The sequence below is a fragment of the Colobus angolensis genome, unplaced genomic scaffold (assembly GCF_000951035.1).
Source record: "Colobus angolensis palliatus isolate OR3802 unplaced genomic scaffold, Cang.pa_1.0 Scaffold152, whole genome shotgun sequence".
Lineage (NCBI taxonomy): Eukaryota > Metazoa > Chordata > Mammalia > Primates > Cercopithecidae > Colobus > Colobus angolensis.
The window spans coordinates 101,332-119,719 of NW_012114622.1; the positions used below are offsets into that span (position 1 = coordinate 101,332).

The 18,388-nt window shown below is 36.0% G+C and overlaps 1 protein-coding gene across 1 annotated transcript in view; it reads right to left on the bottom strand.

Moving 5' to 3' along the window:
* Nucleotides 1–18,388, bottom strand: part of SLC5A12 (solute carrier family 5 (sodium/monocarboxylate cotransporter), member 12) — a 51,739-nt gene that overhangs the window by 24,141 nt on the left and 9,210 nt on the right. Inside the window, exons 2-8 of the mRNA XM_011936300.1 lie at nt 17,891–17,956; nt 16,566–16,617; nt 14,552–14,619; nt 8,969–9,123; nt 8,707–8,847; nt 3,642–3,771; nt 2,420–2,508 (exon numbers count right to left, since the gene is read on the bottom strand). Coding sequence (XP_011791690.1) covers nt 2,420–2,508; nt 3,642–3,771; nt 8,707–8,847; nt 8,969–9,123; nt 14,552–14,619; nt 16,566–16,617; nt 17,891–17,956 — 701 coding nt within the window. The remainder of the gene's footprint in view (nt 1–2,419; nt 2,509–3,641; nt 3,772–8,706; nt 8,848–8,968; nt 9,124–14,551; nt 14,620–16,565; nt 16,618–17,890; nt 17,957–18,388) is intronic.

Here is an 18,388-nt window from a genome sequence, read left to right on the forward strand (position 1 = left end):
AAGAAAATAAACATAGAAGTATGCCTATTAAAAAGAAAGAAAAAAAGTCAAGAGTATTTGCAGATATTTGATTACAATCAAACCCCAAAGAATCAACTAAAAATATTTTTTTAAAACCCCTAGATATCAGGAAAGTTCTGTAAAATAAAATTAATTAGGGTATCAGCCTAATAGATAAATTATATTTTAAAGCACAGTCATCAAAATTATTGGTGTTGGCATAGCTAAAGACCAATACATCAAAAGGATGTAAAAGATAATTAAGAAGAGGTATCAACTACAAAGAAGAATATAGAATGTAATACAAGTAATATTTCAAGTCAGTGATAAAAAATGACCTATTTATTAAAGACAAATGGGACAACTTGGTTACTAGTTTACAAAGAAAATAAAGCAGGAACTTCACTTAATTTCTTTTTCTTTTTTTTTTTTTTTTTGAGACGGAGTCTTGCTCTGTCGCCCAGGCTGGAGTGCAGTGGCCAGATCTCAGCTCACTGCAAGCTCCGCCTCCCAGGTTCACGCCATTCTCCTGCCTCAGCTTCCTGAGTAGCTGGGACTACAGGCGCCTACCACCTCACCCAGCTAGATTTTTGTATTTTTTAGTAGAGACGGGGTTTCACCGTGTTAGCCAGGATGGTCTCGATCTCAATATCACATGTATAGTCTAGACAATTTAATAATGTTAATATTGAATAAAATCATAAGTATACAAGAATGGTATCTAGTTGATTATTTATAATCATAGAATGGACAAACCTTTCTGAGAATGATGTTAACCCTGAAATCAGAATGTAAAACATTAATATAAATTAAAATCTTTATGTGCTCAAAAATGTCATTAATAAAGCAAATAAATAATGAACAAATGAGAAAAGCAGTCAATTGGCTACTTTTCTCATATATAGGTCAATTGGCTACTTTTCTTATATATAAAGAGGAAAGCTCAAATCTTCCTGACAGAGAAGATCAAGTCTTCAATTTGTATATCACTCACTCCCTTGGTTTCAAACCTTCTAATGACTTCCTATTTCACTTGAAATGCAAACTCTACCATTTCATGAAGGCTCGTCATGATTTGATTCTTGCTCACCTCTTCTAACTCATCCCCACCTGCTCTCCTCCCAGGGCCTTAGGTGCCAGTGTTTCCTCTGTTCTTCAAACACTCCATACAGTTTGTCTCCCCAGGGCTTTAGTATTTGCTTTTCCCCCTGCCTGTAAATGTTCCTGCTTGTGCTTTTCACATAGCTGGCTTTTTTGTATCCTTTAGCTTTCAATACAAGTATCACATATTCAGAAAGGAGTTCCTTAAAGAGCCTAACAAAATTAGGACCCTCAGACCTCACCTCTCTTGAGGATACATGCTGTTATTTCCTTTATACTGTTTGCTATTTTCAGACACAATCTTATTTATCTTTTTTACTCACATGGCCATCTGCCATGTCTGTTAGAAAGTGCACTCTGTATAAGCAAGGACAGTGCTTATGTCAGTCTAGTTCTCTGCAATATCCCTGATGTCACCAACTGTGTCTGGTATAATATAAGCCTTCTAAAATAGTTGCCATAATAAAATGAATTATTTTGTATTTAGAATAATGCCCTTATTTGAGGAATGGAAGTTATTAGCTGTCTGAGTGTGTTATTAAAGATGCGATGAATGGAATGCAAAGAATAGATGTGCAGAATATATAGCCATGTGTTGCTTAATGGCAAGGCTATGCTCTGAGAAAATGCATTGTTAGGTGATTTCATCATTGTGCAAATATCATAATGTGCTTACTTAAGCCTAGATGGCATTGTCTGCTATACACCTAGGGTATATGGTATAGCCTACTGCTCCCAGGTTGCAAACCTGTACAGAATGTTACTGTCCTGAAAACTATAGGCAATTGTAATACAATCGCAAAGCATTTGTGTACTTAAACATAGAAAAGGTATGATAAAATGCGGTATTAAAATGTAGGGCCATCATCATGTATGCAGTCCATCGTTGACTGAAACATCATGTGGTACATGACTATATATATTGCAGCCAAATGAATAAGAGGAGCCAGCAGAGTGAGCTGCTTTATGTAAAGGTGATGTGAAAGTGTGGGGTCAATTAGCATCAGACAAGGTAGGATAGCGAGAATAAAAGTCTTGAGTAGGGACAGATCAAGGCTTACATCCAGCCCCTGCAATTTACTAGCTCACCATAGGTAATTTTTCTATCTGGCTAAATCTCATTTTCCTTATCTGTATACTGATGATGAGTGAAGTTCTAGCCTCATATGTTGTGTGCCAATTAACAAGCAAATACAAATAACACATTCAGAAGGTCAGTTTATACACAGTGAGTGCTTGCTGAATACTGTTGATCACTACACCATCATCCTTGTCATCCTTTCCATCATCATCATCAGATTATTGTTGATATACGAACCTCAGAGTTCCACTGAAGGCACAAGCCACAAAAAGTCCTGGCAGTCCTGGCATTGTGGCAAATATCTCCATGACAAAGTATGGCATCAGCTGAAGAGGAGGCAAAAAATAAAAAAATACAATGAAGAAAGAAAGAAAAGTAAAGAGAGAAAAAATAGGATTAGCGGTCTTCTCATTAGTGTTTGAAATGTGGGAAAATAGCTTTTGAGCAAAAGGAGGTAGGAAGTTTATTTTCCTTGTTTTCAGTATATGCCATTTTCTTTCCTGTTTATCCTGAATGTTAGCAACTAAACCCTAAAATCAAACTCATAAAAGAAGTCTTCAGGGAATCTAGATATGATGTTCTACTCTACCTCCAGGTTTGTGGCAGAGGAGCCCCTCTTTGACAGAGCAGGACAGTTAAATATATAGAGAGAGGGAAGGCAAATGATGGCTTCTCATGAGCATATTTTCCATAAATAAAGTTTCCAAAACCATGTTTACTGTACTATACCAGCATGATATTTAAATTATGCTGAGAAGACATGAAAAGAGGCAGGCATTGTGGAAATAAGGGTCATTGTCTTCAATCTGAGGTTCCTTAATCAACTGTGAAACCTGTAGGAAGAGTCCAAAGGCAGAAGCAACATCCAAAGCCTTGGTTCAAGCCTGCATTCCACTGTTTCCAACCTTGCTATGCTACCAAGCCTTGTCTTCAGAAACAAGGTGAGGTGCCCTCTTTTTTTTGTTTTTTAGATGGAGTCTCACTCTTGTCACCCAGGCTGAAGTGCAGTGGTGCCATCTCAGCTCACTGCAACCTCTGCCTCCCAGATTCAAGCAATTCTCCTGCCTCAGCCTCTTGAGTAGCTGGGATTACAGGCGCCCACCACCATGCCCGACTAATTTTTGTACTTTCAGTAGGGATGGGGTTTCGCCATGTTGGCCAGGCTGGTCTCGAACTCCTGACCTCAAGTGATCTGCCTGCCTCAGCCTCCCCAAGTGCTGGGATTACAGGTGTGAACCACTGCGCCTGGCCAAGGTGCCCTCTTTTTTACCTTCTCATTCCCCTATATTTGAACCTGGTAGATGCAGGTATCACCAAAGACAAGAAAGAAGCCAACTTCTTGGGGTTTGAGAAATAGTGAGCAGTCCAGGCAGAAAAAGAGAAAAGCCAACATTACCCAACAATGACCAGAAGCGTGCTTATTCCAGACCTTCCCCACTGTCCTCAAGAAAACCCATACCTGGTCTGGTGCTGAGATGATGCCTGAAGTCCAAGGGTCACAGTCTTTGAAGTGAGAGTACATGATTAAGCCAGAGAAGACAGCACACACCAGAATGATCCAGAGACCCAGCAAGTTAAAATACAGGGCACTAGAAAAGAGCACATTGGCCTATTGGTAGCCTGCATACCATATCATGGTGTGGTGAGGTCATTATCAAGTACTCAAGGTAAAGGATTTTGGGCCTTTTTGCTAGTAAAATAAAATTCTATAGCCTTTAAGAATCACTATACTTTATACTTTTGCTATTTTTTTTTTTTTGCTTGAGAATATTACATTTTTAGACTCATTACCAAATTTAAATAAAGTAAGATTTTTAAGTGAATTTTCCTTTGAAATCAGGAGTTTTCTGCAAAGTCTTAATATGTGTGGTAGGAGATCTATTCTCTTGGATTAAATTTCACATACCAATCACTCATATTATATAACTTCAAGTGATTTTCCCCCTACTCAATTCATAAAACTGTCAAAGAGGCAACTTATATTTTTAACATCTTTTTCCAGAGGGATAATGAGGTAATACAGAAATAGAGAAGTGTTGGATATATTCACTTTGGAGATTCATGCAGATAAAAGTTAGAGTTGGTTTTTTAAAAAGACAACAGAAAGTATGAAAGACTAAGGATCCTCTTACCCATATGATGTGGTGCAATTCATTTTATTTTAACAGGCACAGAGATGCCTAATTCCAGCCTGGGTGCTTTTGTAGTATCCTACAGTTATGTTGTATTCATTGCTGTCCTTTGAAAGTGGAAATTTTACTAATTTCCTCAATTCCAGAGAGGACATGAAAGTAGGCTGGCCTTACCTTGGCCTGAGAGAATAAACACACTCACTGTGGAGATGGCCACAGGGGGCCAAGAGAGCAACGCTGAACATTGTCTAAGATCTAGTCACTGTTTGAAGGGAATCATATTTAAATGTAAGGACATACATTTATTTCAAAGTCCTCTAAAACCTATACTGTATAGCTGTACTTGACTTTCAGAAGACCCTTAAATCGAAGTCCACATTTATAAGGCAAATATGCCAGATAATTATCCCACTTAGAGGAGTTTTCACTTCACAGTTTAAAAGAAGTTTTTATCTCAAAGGCTACTTCCTTGGAAGTATTTTGCCAATGCAATGATTTTTATGTGTTTGTTTGTTTTTCTTGCTGGGCTTTGGGAATACAATTGCTACATAAAATCAGCAATACCGATAATTGCTTTAGTTGTACTCTGGCTGTCTCCAACCTTCTTCAGGCCAACTCTATTCAAGTCTTTGCCCTGGCCGGCTAGAGAGGCTTTCCTGTTCATCCTTGTTTGTAACAGTCACTTCCTGCTCTCTTGTCAGTTTCTACTCCTTATAATTAATTATGTCACTATAGTATTTTTGATCTGAAGTTCTATATTTATTCATGTATTACTGTTTTGTGTTCCCAGAGCACTGAACAGTTCCAGCATATAGCAAATATAAAATTATTTTTTTGGTAAGAAATGATGAAATGATTGAAGAAATTAATGGTAGAAATTCATGACTACATAATTACATTTTTTACACTGTTTCTTTTTAAAATATACCATTGGACCTGGAGTTAAAAGTCTTTACTCTTAACAACTATGTGACTTTAGACAAGTCACATAACACTCTGAGTCAGTTATATCATCTGTAAAAAGAATGTAATGTAACTGCCTTACTTTTTATTATAGGATTACGAGGATTTAATGAGTTACACTCTGTAAAAATATGTGGAAGTTATATAGCCATATAGAGGATAGTCTTATATTATCCAAAACAATCTTACAAGTTTATCAGTCAACTACGCAAAATGAGAAACCAGTGGCAATAGAACATGAAAGTCGTTGTATTTTTGTTTATCATTTTAAATGGACGTTGATTCTATAAAGGGTTAATTCTTCTGTTTGTAAAATAGGCTTTTTCATTGATCCATTCAAAAAGTATTTACTGGGCAACTGTCTGTACCAGGCCCTGTTCTAGGTACTGTGGCTATAGCAAAAAGCAATGCAAAACCCAACCTCGTGGAGATTACATTTTGGGACTAGAAGCAGGTAATGAACACTGAAAATAAATAAATAAATACATAAATAAGATAAGATAATTTTAGATCTGATAGAGATAAGGGGAAAATAAACTAAGGAAATGGAAATGGAAAAGCAACTGTGTGTAAATGTGCTCATTGTAACTGGGAGATGGGACGTGATACCCTGCATCAACTCCTACCCTCACAGCACCATTTGCTACCAGCAGACCTGAAAGATAAACAAGGGTTTAGAAACACGAACAGTTAACTTCCAGGAAGCACATGTTAACTGTCTTCGTAAGTGATACTATTTCTAGGTGCAAGGAAGATTTGGCTTTAGAATAAGTTGTCTTTGGTGAATAATCACATTTCTGGTCATGAAACCAAATGCATGTATATGAGCCACTCCTGATTCTAACCCATGCCCACCTTCAGTGTGAACTTTATGGATCTATTTCTGCCTACCTATTTTGCAGGATTAATTTTCCTCAAGTACCAGAGATTTTTCTAAACCCCATGGAATGTCTTAATTACATTAGGCTCTCAGATAATGGAACAAAAGCAAAACATCTCATCAGCATCTGCATTGCCTCCTAGGAGACAGTCAGTCAGCAGCTGGCTCTGAGTGGCTTCCAGATGCCCCTGAGTGCCCTCAAGGCTCCAACTATGTGACAGATGGGAGCCCTCACCATTCCCCCACCACAGCAATCTCCCCTGCAGCTCTGTGCACTGCAACTGTACCGAACATCTGAACTGATTTCTCTCTCCTGAATTTTATTAACCCTATCACCTTAGATTCTCTCAGGGATCCCTTTTCTAAAGTGAATTTTTATGTTTCATCTTTCATTATTCTCACAAAATTACTATCACAGTCCTAATCCCTTCGTGGGAGTCAGCATGACTGGAACCAGGAATGGCAGTCCTGAATGTTAGAAAATTATGTACATTTTGTTAGGAAATTATGTACATTTCTTTCTTCATGAGTATGCCTCCTTTTCTGCCAGCTTTCATACTCACTAAATACTAGTACAACAAATTCCAATTTCCGGGTAACTATAGGAATGGGATTGTATTTATTTTTCTTGAATTAAACTACTTTACTAAATGAGGTTTTAAGATTTATATACAGAAATATGTGTGTATGTGTGTACACATATTGATTGATTACAGCTATATAATTGTATTACTTGGTCTATCTTGTTGGAAATGTCCTAGTTAGATAACGATAAGTTCATTGATAGCTTCTGATTAGTTAGCCTTAATTTTCATTTACATATATATGTGAGTGTGTACACATACACACTCACATATATATGCCCATCCATACATGTGTGTGTCCCTGTGTGTATACATACACACAAGTATGACCTTCTCAAGGCATTACTTTGTTTACTAAGCGATAAACATTTAATAAGCACAAAGCATTGTTCTTGGTCTTGTGGGGAAAAATGATTAAAAAGACACATTTCCTAACTTTCAGGTATTAACGTAGAAAAATTAGCCATATTCACAAAAGAAAATAATATAAACTCATAATATTTTTAAAAACTAGATATAACAAAGAATTATTATTTATTTTACCAAAGGATTCTTCTCTTTACAGGTATAGCCAACTATAATTTATTTTAGAGCAGAATTTTAAATGAATTTTTCAGATTAAGTCACATGCATTTTCAATAACACAGCTGTTTGATAAAGAGATGACCACATGTGTGGAGGGTTTGTTACAATATTATTTATTGTAATAAGATTTGAATATGTTACCAGTGAATTGATGGAACACCAGATAATGCTTTTATTTCCTTATTCTGAGAGCTGTGAAATATTACATTACAGTTCTCCTTTTGGAATTCAGCTTACAAAATGGTTGAATCATTTCCAGGCAATTTTATATTTTATTTAGTGAACATAAGAAACTGTGCATTGAAAGCATTTTAAAATCACTTGGGGAAATATTCATAGTGACTATTTCTCTAAGAAAAGTTTAGTGTATCCTGGTTAGGCTGGGGAGGTTGAAACCTTGGGAAGCAACACCGAAGATGAAGAATCATTTTGGATGCAGTTTTGCCTTATTTCTGCCAGTTTTGTGAAAGTGTATATAACTTTGGTCTCTATTTTGGAGCATGGATAGCTTGCAGGGCTTGGAAAACATTTGATGCTTGTGCCTCTGCTTGTATCCTTCAGAGCAAACAGACCAGGAAAGAGTCAGAGCAGCTGAAGATCCATTGTGGCTTGCTATATTACCCTTTGTTTTCTTATTTTTTTAACCTCTCCTTGGAAACTTTAAGAGTACAAACATCTGTTAAGTGAGCTTAACCTTTGCAAATATAAATGAAGCTTAACTTGGGCTTTTTCTGGTAAATGCCTACATCAAACAAAAAAAATGAAACTTAATGCTAACTACTCAGAAACCACCAAATAACTTACAGATATCTAACTAAGAAATTTCCAATCAAGTAAGACAACTGTACAGATGTAACCAATCAAATATTTCCTTTGCTTTACTTCCATGTTTAACCTATAATTTTTCCCCTTGTGTTCCCTCAATGGAGGCCTTGAGCTACTTCTATTTGATAACTGCCTAATTCATAAATCACTATTCACTCAAATAAACTCTTTAAAAAATTTAATTGTGCCTTTTAACCCATGAAAAGGAAAATAATAGTTGAAGAGACCACATGCTAAATCAAGTGAGGAAGAAATGTGAGCTATTTACCTTTGCATCGCCACCCACAGTACCTAATTTAATCTAGTAATTTCTCAATAAATGGAGGCAGCAAATAATCGAGAGAAAAGACAAATCAACTTCAGTTCATACCCCTTCTCGGCCACTTCCTGCTGAGATGACAGTAGTAACACTGGGCTCAAAAAGTTGAAAGAGTTAAGTGAGTCTCTCTGCCTCTCTCTTACACACACACACACCCCAAGAGGAAGTATTAATATATAATAAGTACCAAATAAGGTAAGATAAAACATTAAAATTTGTCTTTACTGAGAACTTACAGCTTAGCATGCTTTTCTGTTTTGCAAGAGATGCATCGCTGAATAGTTGATTGATTGACCCCATAGATTCCGAGCCATGTAAAAGTTCCTCCCACTGTGATAGTCCAAAAAGTGTGTCGCCTGAGAGGATCTACATCAAAGCTATGAGACAGACAGAAATGAGTGAACAAAGATATTCATTTGATGCCCAAGATATTATTTTAAGTGACAAGGTCATGTAGCTAAATCTTTGTAAAGTATGAAAAAATTGCATTGGACATACTCAAATATATGCAGTCGAGATCCATTTGTTGATTGCTCTAATACATTGTGGAACCCACCAGCATGAGTTGATCCTTGAATGAGAACCGTTAAGAAGCCCACAAACATGACAACCATCTGAAATGCATCTGTCCACACCACTGCTTTTAATCCTCCCTGAAATAGAGAGAATGTTTGAGTTCTTGAAAACAAACCCTGTAACTCTTCTGGCTTTGCAAAGCCTCTCTGCTAATACATGCATGTATTCTTTTGTTTATTCAGCATCAGCCACTGAGCATCTTTTATGTGCCCAGTACTGTGTTAAGCATGAGAATAAAATGAAAAGTGAGACAGACCCCTTCCTTAACTTTATAAAGTTTATAATCTAATGGGAGAAGCAGATGTTAGACAACAAGACAGTGATTTACTTAAAAATGTGGAAAGTGCAACTAAGAAAGACAGGTTACTATAGGAGCATAAAACAGGGAACCCTGACCTGGTCTTGAGGAAATGATGTTCAAGCTAATTTCTGAAGAATGAGTAGGAATTTACCAACTACAGAGGACAAAGAGAAGAGGGAACCAGAATGTGTGAAGAAGCACAGCTCCCTGAGGAAATACAAGAAAACTGGAAGATGTTGGTCAAAAGTGTGAAACACCCAAAGAGGAATTTGCTCTTTGGGTGAATTTGCTAGAGGCCTGGCCACACAGACTTTGATGAGGACACTTAAATGATTTCTCAGGAGCATAAGAAAGCACTAACAAGAGTTATATGATGAGAGATTTTGTTTCACAGCAATTTCATTGGTGATTGTGTGGAGAATCAACTGCAGGAAAAGAAAAGGAGTTGAGAGACCATCTCAGTTTATTTCAGTAGTCCATGCCCAATATGATTGGCAGATAGAGGTAAGGTAGAGATGAAAAGAAGTGGATGGACTTAAAAGCTATTTTGGAGGTAAAATCAACATAACTCATGATTCATTGAATACAGGTGTTAAAGAAGTAAAGGAATGAAGACTAACCAGTAGGGTCTGGCTTGCACAACTAGAGACACTGTTTGCAAAATTAGTGACAGGGAATATATTTTGGGAAACTGAGATGGTAGAATATCAAACAAAGAACTAGGAAGGAATGGTATATTCCAGACATTCATGGAGGAATGAGTTTTAAGAGCTACAGAATGGTCAAATGGTGAGGTAAGCAGAACAGAGGTCCAGGAGGATGAATCTAATAGCAAAATCTAGGATACAATGATTAGGCAAGAGGTTAGAGCAGTGGTTATGAAACCCACCCCAGCTCCCCTTGCGAGTCACTCGAGGAATGTAAAAGGAAAAATAAATAATTAAATAACATTTAAGCCCTATCCCCAGGGGCTGTGAATTAATTAAGGTCTGGATTGGGGTCTGGTCCTCAGTGTCTTTTGAAAGCTCCCTCATCGACTCTAATGTAGAATTACAGTTGGGAACATTTGGGCAAGAAGAAGGAAGGAAAAAGAGAGGATGTTGTAGTATTGCAGGTATAGAAGTCCTTAGGACCATTATCTATGTGGGATGAGCAAGTGGGGAAAGATGAAATAAAGTGATATATCAGTAAGTGCTTGGGAAATGAATGAGCCCTATGAAAATGAAATGACGTGGTATTTTTAACATTGAAAAACAGAATTATCATCTCTAGTTACTCCTCCAGAGTGTCAGGAACTTTAGTGAAAAGATGACAGGCTTCATCTTCATCTTGAGATGAAAGAAGACATTGGGGTTGCCCCATCACTTCTTTTGTAATTAAAATTGAAACTCAATTTTAAAAATAGACATTAAAGTAGCTGCCAAAGGCATTGTATTTATGTATTTTGTTCACATATGGTCTGAGAAATAATAAATTTCTTACCTCTTACCCCTAGGTAGCACTAGCTTAATTTTCTTAAATCCATTAAGCCTTCCAAACCCAAATCTCAACATAAGATTTTAGTGCTATGAAGACAAAATGGCAAAGGCCTCTCTTTTCAGAGGATACTTGGCATTGGTTGTGCAGAAATCTGCATAAACTTGGCATAAGGCAAGAGAACAAACCACTTTATCAGATATTAATCAAAAGGCAGATTATAGTCACCATGAAGACTTGTCTGACTTCTTCATATAGCAAGAGTCCTCACCTCCTTTCTCTGTCATACACACACACACACACACACACACACACACACACACACACTTATCTTCTTTAATACTGATGGTATCTTGTATGTCACCTACATATTTAATCAAACTGCCTTGTTTGGGGGCCTAATGTTTGCCCTACTAAACTACGGAACTCTGGATGGCAACAAACACTTTCTCTTTCACTGGTTATTTTAAATGTTTTATACATCCACAGGCTTAGCACAGTAAAGAGACTGCAATATGAGCAAAGGTGAAGCCTCTAATTTGACAAGAGAGAAGAACAGAGGTGTGGTACAGAGATTATATGGGTAGATTGGATTTACAGAATGAAAGATTTTTAACATCAGGCTAAGGAGCTTATAATTTATCTTGTGAACAGTAGGAAGTAAGGAAAGAATTAGATCAGTAAAGTGGCATGAAGAAGTGAATATTTTAAGAAGATTATTCTGACAGAGGTATGTGGGGTGTGCGAGCAAGAAGAGACTGGAAGCATAAAACCAGTTAGAAGGTAGTAAATTTAGTTCATTTTAGTTTATTGTGATTATAAAAATATCTGGATGTGTTTCTGATGTCATGCTTCTTGGTTTCTATGTGTCCTACTTTGGCTATGCTTGTTTTCCTCTTTTTTTCTCTTGCTTTGATGAACTGAGGGTTGCTTTTTCAAACTCCATTTTTCTTAACTTTGACTATTTTATGTAAATGGGTTCCCTTGAAATTTTGCCATGCATTTTAAATGTAGAGTCAATATTTAAGCAATGCCGTAATCCCCAGAAATTCAAGGATGATAAAACATTTAAGTCTGAGTACTCCCTTCCTGATTTACATGCTATTGTTATGTAGTTTGGGGGTAATTCTTTTTTCTTAATTTCAAAGTGGCATATAATTATAATTATGAACATAATTATTGATATGTTTTATATTTTAAATTGTACAATAATATAAAACATTTAATAATATATAAATTATAAAATAATAATTATCATTTAGTACCAAAAATAGTTTAACTAGACTCATTAAATGTTTACTATTTTATTTTCTTATCAATTCTTCTGTTTAAAACTGTCATATTTTAATGTTTTCCCTTTCTCCCGCAGTATCTCCTCTAGATTTTTCTTTAGGGAAGATCTGTAAGGGCTAAATTCTCTTTGGTTCTTGACACTCAACTCCTGAAAGATAGTTTCGTCAAAAATACAATTATGACTGGGTCTGGAATAGTTTTTCCTCAATGCTTTGAATATATCATTCCACTGCTTCTGGTTTCCATTGTTGTTGCTAAGTGTCCCTCTTTAAGTATCTCTTTCTCTTTCTTCTGGCTCTTTTTCAGGTCCTCCATTTGTATTTGCCGTTCTACAGTTTCACTAATGTATCTAGATATAAACTTATTCTTTTGCTTTCTGCTTTAAGGATACACTTTCTAAATCTATATGTACTTATATTTTATCATATCTGAAAAATTACAAGCCATAATTTTTTGAAATACTACCTCAACTCCATTCTCTGTGAACGCTCCTCTGAGACTCCAATTGGACATGAATTTTGTCCACCATATGTCTCCATTTCTATTTCACTTTTTTCATCTTCTTGTCTCTCTGTTATTCTTTAGGTTATTTCCTCGGATAGAATTTGGATAGAGTTTCCATCATACTGATTGTTTCTTCAAATATATTTGCTCTTTATAATAATAATTATATTGTGTAGTCAGTCATTCCTGATGCTTATTCATCTTTGAAATTACATTCTTTATTTATTTAAGCTGTTTATGCACATCTATTCTTTTATTCAGCATCTTTTAATACCAAAATATTTTGTTCTTGAGAGGCTAAATCTTGTTTATAGCTTTGCTGATCCTCACTCACAGTAAATTTCTATTTCATATTTTTTATGATATTTTGTTAACGTTATTGTCAGATCTTTATCTGTGTGTAAATATCTTATAGTCTTAAGTTGGATTATTCCTCCAGAGAGGATTTGCACTTTTTCCTTGAAAAATTTGAAGTGCATCACTGAAGTAAAACCATGTTAGCTCCCCTCAAGGATTCTAGCTTAATGTTATAGTCCCAAGCGCAGTTTCCCTAAATTTTCACTGACCCAAATTTCAGTATCTTAATAGTAGTAGTACTGTTATCACCACCTGCCTTCAAGTCAGCCTCATGCATCCTGTCTACCCACAACACTCCTTCCAAATATCAGTCCTGATAATTAATATGTTTTAAATTGTTTTTTATTATTTTCTTACTTTGTTTTGGGGGGAGAACACTTACTTAAGGAGCTATGATAGCTTTTTCAAGACAAGCAATGCATTAAAAATTGTTATATCCAGCATCTATCTGTCCTTCTCTGGACAGGTACCTCAGAGCAACTAATCTATTACATGAGATCAGAGGTAAGAGAAGCAAGATCCTATTTTTTTAGCATAGGTGGGAAGAGTTGAGTGTCTGGAATAGAATTATGGTAATGAGAATGGAATTTTTAAAAATGAAGACAAAACTAAGTGCAAATAAATAATGGAATTTGCGAGTATGAAAAAGAGGGATCAGGATGTTATGTAATCGGAATAGATGTTACAAAGAGTAGGTGATATGCACATAACACCAAAATACATGAATCTTGTGCTATATGAATCATCTGCTATATGAAATATATAAAATATAAGAATCATCTGCTATATGAAAATATATTAATTCTTTATTTTTATCTATAGTGAAGGAAAGAGAATTCAACTGTCTGGGAACCACTGCCACATGCTTAACTGGTTAATTATGGTTAAAATGACTCAACTGGTTGACATGGTAAAGTGACTCAGAAGAATACAGATTACAGTTGCAGGGAATGGGCAAACAACAGGTCCTCAATGAATGTTGGACTAAACTATATATAATTGTATTAATTACATAAACATGCTGCCAATACAACTCAGGCTCCTTAATTAAAAACAGAGCATGTGTAAAGCCAAATGGTAAGTGTAATCCAGGCTTATCCAGAAATACAAGACAAAAACAAGCTGCGAAATTCTCAAGTTTATAAAATAGCAGCCATCATTGCTCACTTGTATGTACGTTCTGTTATTTCTCAACCAGTAGACAGTGAAGTATAAAGTGTAAAGTATAAGTGTCATCTGTGGTTTATGAGGGCCATGAATGAATAAACTATTTTCTCAGAAGTAGCATAGGTTCACCTATTCTCTAATCAAGAAGACTTTTTCATTAGATTTTTTTCTTATTAGGCATGCTTTTCTTGAATTAGTGCAGAAATTAAATTCTCTTAAAGGTTGGTAATGAAAAGAATTTTAAACAACAGCACCTTCCTCAGGAAACTGTGACAGATAAGCCAACATACTTCTGCTTAATTTTGGAATAACAAATTCCGCTATAATTAGATGCCTGTTGCTGGAAATGTGCCCTTACCCCATATTAGGAGGTAGTGTTAAATACTTCTTCACAGCTAGATACATACCAGAGTACAGTAGAATGTGCAAACAATTCCTGTTGCAAACACAGAGCCCCAGAGATCAAACCCAGTCACTAGGAAAGAAGAAAAAATTATTAAAAGAAGTTTCCTTGAAAAATTAAAAGAGCAAGTTTTATGAGGAAAAAGACACAATATTTTTATCAGTGTTCTTTGTAGGCAAAAGTAAAATCAAATTAGAGTTTTTCCTCATTAAATTTTCTCACCTTCGAGAAAGATTATTTTTGTTATATTTTTATACTTCTAGCTAGTCCATATATATTATGTAATGTTAAGTCAAATTTTTCCTCCTAAGATTTTGTAGATTCCAATCTTTGATCCAAATGTTTTGTTTTTGAGTTTCTGTTTTTCTCAACAAAGTTAGTCTGAGTACTCTGAAATCACCTAAACATCATCCATGAGCAGGGATATGAAAGGAAATAATGGCTTTAGAGGTTCCACTAGGAAGACTCTTGGGCAGAAAGTCAGTAGACTTGAATTTTTATTCAAACAACCCACTTCTCTTCTCTGATCATCATGAGAAACATGAATAAAAATTGAGTTTTAATGGATCTTTGACTTTTTTTTTCTAGGAAAACAATCCTTTTATTGAACTTACCTAGCATATATAGGTACACATCTGCCATGGCGGTTTGCTGCACCCATAAACCCATCATCTACATTAGGTAATTCTCCTAATGCTATCCCTCCCCTAGCCCCCTACCCCTCAACAGGCCTCCAGTGTGTGATGTTCCCCTCCCTGTGTCCATGTGTTCTCCTTGCTCAACTCCCACTTATGAGTGAGAACACGTGGTATTTGCTTTTCTGTCCTTGTGATAGTTTGCTGAGAATGATGGTTTCCAGCTTCATCCATGTCCCTGCAGAGGACATGAATTCATCCTTTTTTATGGCTGCATAGTATCCATGGGGTATATGTGCCACATTTTCTTTATCCAGTCTATCATTGATGGGCATTTGGGTTGGTTCCAAGTCTTTGCTATTGTGAATACTGCTGCAATAAACATATGTGTGCCTGTGTCCTTATAATAAAATGATTATAATCCTTTGGGTGTATACCCAGTAATGGGATGCTGGGTCAAATGGTATTTCTGGTTCTAGATCCTTGAGGAATCACCCCACTGTCTTCCATAATGGTTGAACTAATTTACATTCCCACCAACAGTGTAAAAGCGTTCCTATTTCTCTACATCCTCTCCCACATCTGTTGTTTCCCAACTTTTTAATGATCGCCATTCTAACTGGCATGAGGTGGTATCTCATTGTGGTTTTGATTTGCATTTCTCTAATTACCAGTGATCTTTGACTTTTAACAATCCATGCTTTTTTATTCCTGTTGCTTCTAGGAATACATATCATAAAATCAGATTACAAGTCCAAAGTACAAAATTCAGAGGAATATCAGATAAAAAGGACTTTTTTGGCAGCTCTTATCTAATCCTCACTGACTCTGAGGTTAATATTTCTCAGTATAAGCACATAACCCAACTAAATGGAATATTGAGGACTTTCAATATGGCAGGCATCATTGTGAAGTTTACTTTGACTTTTATTTCTTTCCTTTTTGTTTTTAGGATTATATTATTTTGAAAGAATAAACTATAAATTTTAGTGTAACTATTACAAGCAACTTTTATACTGAGATTATCTACTTCATGAGATCACTGAAGTCCGTATATTATAGATGACCATACTTAGCAACATATACAATATCAAAACTTCCACAATTCCAATGATTTAAAAACCAAAACCAAATCCCAAACAAACAAAAGCAATCAAAATTGGTGTCTAGAAGTATATGAGTCAAAACCAAGTAATTAATTATTTGCATTATTTTCAAACTTTAATCAATATTTAGAGCTTTATGTCATGACTCCTAATAGTAATTCAGAATCCCCTAACCAGAAGAATATCTCCCCAACAAAGTACTTTATTTATAATTCTCCAAGGTGAGAAGTTAGGCATAAAAATGGTAAAATATGCCAAGGGAATGTTGATAACTTACCTTGATTGAGTGCCAGGGCAGGAGCATACACCACCACTCCTGTGTAGAGAATCTGGTAGGGAAACAAGAGTCAGGCTGGCAGTGCGAAAGTGACGTAGAAAGGAAAACTGCCTAGAAAGTTCTTTATTGATGTTAGAGTTATATTCTCTTCAACTTGTTCACCAAACATTGCATTCCCGTCCACTCTAATTTTGAAGTTGCTCACCACTTTCAGTAGTTTGTAGAGGGGATGTAATCATTAGATGGAGGAAGAGAGTTGGGTTTTCAAAATTGCTACGAATTTTGAGATATTATGGTTATATTTTGTGTATCTCTAAGGGATATAAAAATAGACTTACTTAAGTTTTCATTCATCTTCCTTCTACCCATTTTCCTGATACACGCATCTTAATGTACTCTCTACTGACTTCATGAGAAGCTTTACTAAGGAACAGAAGCATATTTTAGCAGTTTGCTGAAATACGAAATTTAGACGTGAGATAAAAAGAATCTGCGAGGGAAAAAAAGTACTGTGCTGGAAAGACGAACAACATGGGTGATCTCCATAATGAATATATCTTCTAATTCCCAGAAGTGCAACCACCACCCTGCTGGAAATAGGTCCAGTTTCTCCAGCTTCTATTTGGAATTTCACCATGCAGAGATTCATGTTAGGGTTTTAAAAGGCAAATATCTATGGGCAGGTAAATGAGCACTGCTTTCCTCCTATTTTCTTGCCTAAATTCTTCAGTCAGTGAGTGGGAGTTTTGATTAAAAAGAGGGAAGAAGCTTATCTTCTAGCAGAAAGTACTTGGTGAGTAGTAGGAAGTGTACCAATGCCGTGCCATGGGCAAATTTGGAGCAGCATGAAGACATCCCAAAGCTGGGAGGGTGTGAAAGGAGTTCATAAGAGAGAAGAGAGGCAAGTAGGAGTATTCGCTGGGAATACTGTCTTAAAATGACTTTCAGTAAAATAGGTATTTCTGCTTCAACTCAGTTAATGGTTAAAAACAAACAAGAAAAAAAAAACAAAAACAAAAAACTATTTACCAGACCATTTCATATCTAACTTAGAGCAACTTGTACAGCTTAAACAGCAGTGAAATACATGTTAAGAAAATGTGGGTGGCTTATACACACACATAGATGGCTTTTTTTTCCCTTTGTGGCATACAATATACATTTGCTTGTTATTTTTAGTACAGATTAAAAGTGCTGTCTTTGGAGGAAAGCAGTGTCTTCTGAGTATTAAATGTCCTTTAGCTAAGTTTATTGCCCCCAAAATAAACAAACCTGTATCTAGTAACCTCATAGTTTCCACATCTGCAGCAGCCATGACCCCTTACCGTCTGTACAATGTAGATGACTGTGGCAGCATAGCGAACTGGTTTGTTGAATCGTAGTTGTAAGTACTAAAGGAAACAAAATGACATACAGAGTCAGTGAGGTTTAGATAAGAGCTGCTAAGAAAGTCCTTTTTATCTTGGTATATCGTCTGTTGTGCTTTGCACTTTAATTTGATTTTATGATATGTATCCTTAGAAGCAACAGGAATAAAAAAGTCAAAGATCTATTGAAATTCAAGTTTTGTTCATGTTTCTCATGATGGTCAGAGAAGAGAAGTGGGTTGTTTGAATAAAAATTCAACTCTATTGACTTTCTGCCCAAAAGTCTTCCTAGTGGACCCACTGAAGCCATTGTTTCCTTTTATATCCCTGCTGCCCCAAATTTAGTTCAACCTTTTATTTTCTCTTTTCTGGATTGCTGTTGTAGCACCCCAATTGATCTCCCTAATACCAATCTTTGCCCACTCATCCTATCAACCACATATCTCCCATATCAAT